Source organism: Fusarium odoratissimum, assembly GCF_000260195.1.
Source record: "Fusarium odoratissimum NRRL 54006 unplaced genomic scaffold supercont1.314, whole genome shotgun sequence".
Lineage (NCBI taxonomy): Eukaryota > Fungi > Ascomycota > Sordariomycetes > Hypocreales > Nectriaceae > Fusarium > Fusarium odoratissimum.
In genome coordinates this window covers 1-1,654 of record NW_022159000.1, presented here as the reverse complement: position 1 = coordinate 1,654, position 1,654 = coordinate 1, and the positions used below count along the sequence as shown (strand labels likewise).

The following is a 1,654-nucleotide window of genomic DNA, read 5'->3' as shown; positions in this document are numbered from 1 at the left end:
TAGTTTGTGGTGGTTTTATACCAATATAAAGCCAAATGGTTGAGATTTCTGGTCAGCATACTTGTCCGGTCAGCATGCCTATCAACCACGTTATCAAAAGTCCACCTCCACATGCAATCAGTTAGTGGCATGTTCAAAGGACCGGTGAGTTGGGAAGCTCGAGTGGCAATTGTTCTGACGATCACTGCAATGATAGACTACCGGACTACCCAAGTCTAAGTGATGGATAGTAACTGTTAAGAAAACACCTCGGGTTTCATAATCATAGCTTACATATGTCTACAGACAATTTGAGTGATGTTTTAAAAATAAGCTTTGAAGGTAAAAAGTGGGGTGCCTCGCTCGCTTGTCTGTCTCGCTTGCTTATCGTATACGCTAATGAGAATTTGCGAACTTCATGAACTTATAAAACTTATATTACCTTGAACTTGAGCGTAATTAAAGCTTTTGAAGTTAGTGGGAATTTCACTGTTGATGCTATTGTAGCTGTTGCAAGCGGCTGTGGCTGGCAGAGAACTCTGATTGGCCAAGGTACACGTTGGCCTGAGTCACCACCGCGCTGATAAGATAACGCTGTAGCAACCCACTTCTCAACGCGCTCCGCCCTCATCATTCAATCCAAACCTAAACACACGATCACCATCATCACAGCGCAGCGCATCGCTTTCCCACGCGCGTGCACTCCAAGCATGGACGATACGCATCATCCATCACCCGAATCTTCACCAAAGGCGCCTCTTTCGCATCCCGTCAAGTACCATCGAAGGGTCACCCCGCGCGAGCGCAAGTCTCTGCCTTCGCCTCCAGCCTCTGACGAACGCAAACGGGCCTCGACCGCTACCGCTGATGAACTACCCCAAGGGCTTGTCGAGTTCAAGCGCAATTGTAGGACTGGCGACTACTCGCCGCTGACGAATTTTCACCTTAGCAAGGCTGATTACACCCGCCTTCACGACGAGATCCAGGCTACCTTTCGACGCTTCGATTACAACCCTCGACGTCAACTTATCAGCTTTCGCATGCCTTCCGCGCTCCACGACTTATTCATTTCATTCTTTGGAAGCGCTATCTTGAATAAAATTCGCGAAATCGGACGCCAGAACCGACAAGCTCGCGCCTTCACCGAGAGCATCGACAATGCTTTGTCCTCTCGTGTTCTTCTGAACGATGGCGATGACAAATGGGAACAACAACCGGATGCGCAGTTCGAGCATCACGAAGCCCGATACCCTGGCTTAGTTGTCGAGGTTGCATTGACTCAAGACGCGAAGGAGTTGCGACGGATTGCCAAACGGTACATCTATTATACCGATGGACAGATCAAAGTGGTTCTTGGCATTGATCTCAATGAAGACAAAGAGTCCACCATATCAGTGTGGAAGCCCACATTCAGCCCAGCACAAAATGGTGATGGAGTTGACATGGACATTGAGCAAGTTGTTCAGCCACAGGTATATCTTTCAACACCGTACGTGAAAGGAACAAGCTGACTGATTTAGCCCTTTCGAGACGCCAACAAGAACCCTGTAAACGGTGCCTTGACATTACACCTTCACGACTTTGCGCCTGACAATCTATGTCAAGACTGCCCCAACATTCCTTTCTCAATCCCATACCTCGACATGTCAGACATGATGGCTAAGGCCGAACGGCG

The 1,654-nt window shown here is 48.5% G+C and overlaps 1 protein-coding gene across 1 annotated transcript; it reads left to right on the top strand.

Annotated features, from left to right (window-relative positions):
- Positions 1-592: 592 nt before the first annotated feature.
- FOIG_16913 (uncharacterized protein) lies at positions 593-1,342 on the top strand (the record flags this gene model as incomplete). The annotated part of the gene is made up of 1 exon (XM_031218393.1): positions 593-1,342. Exon 1 carries the CDS (start codon positions 1,181-1,183, stop codon positions 1,340-1,342), a length of 162 nt encoding a protein of 53 aa, XP_031051893.1. The 5' UTR covers positions 593-1,180.
- Positions 1,343-1,654: the final 312 nt, after the last annotated feature.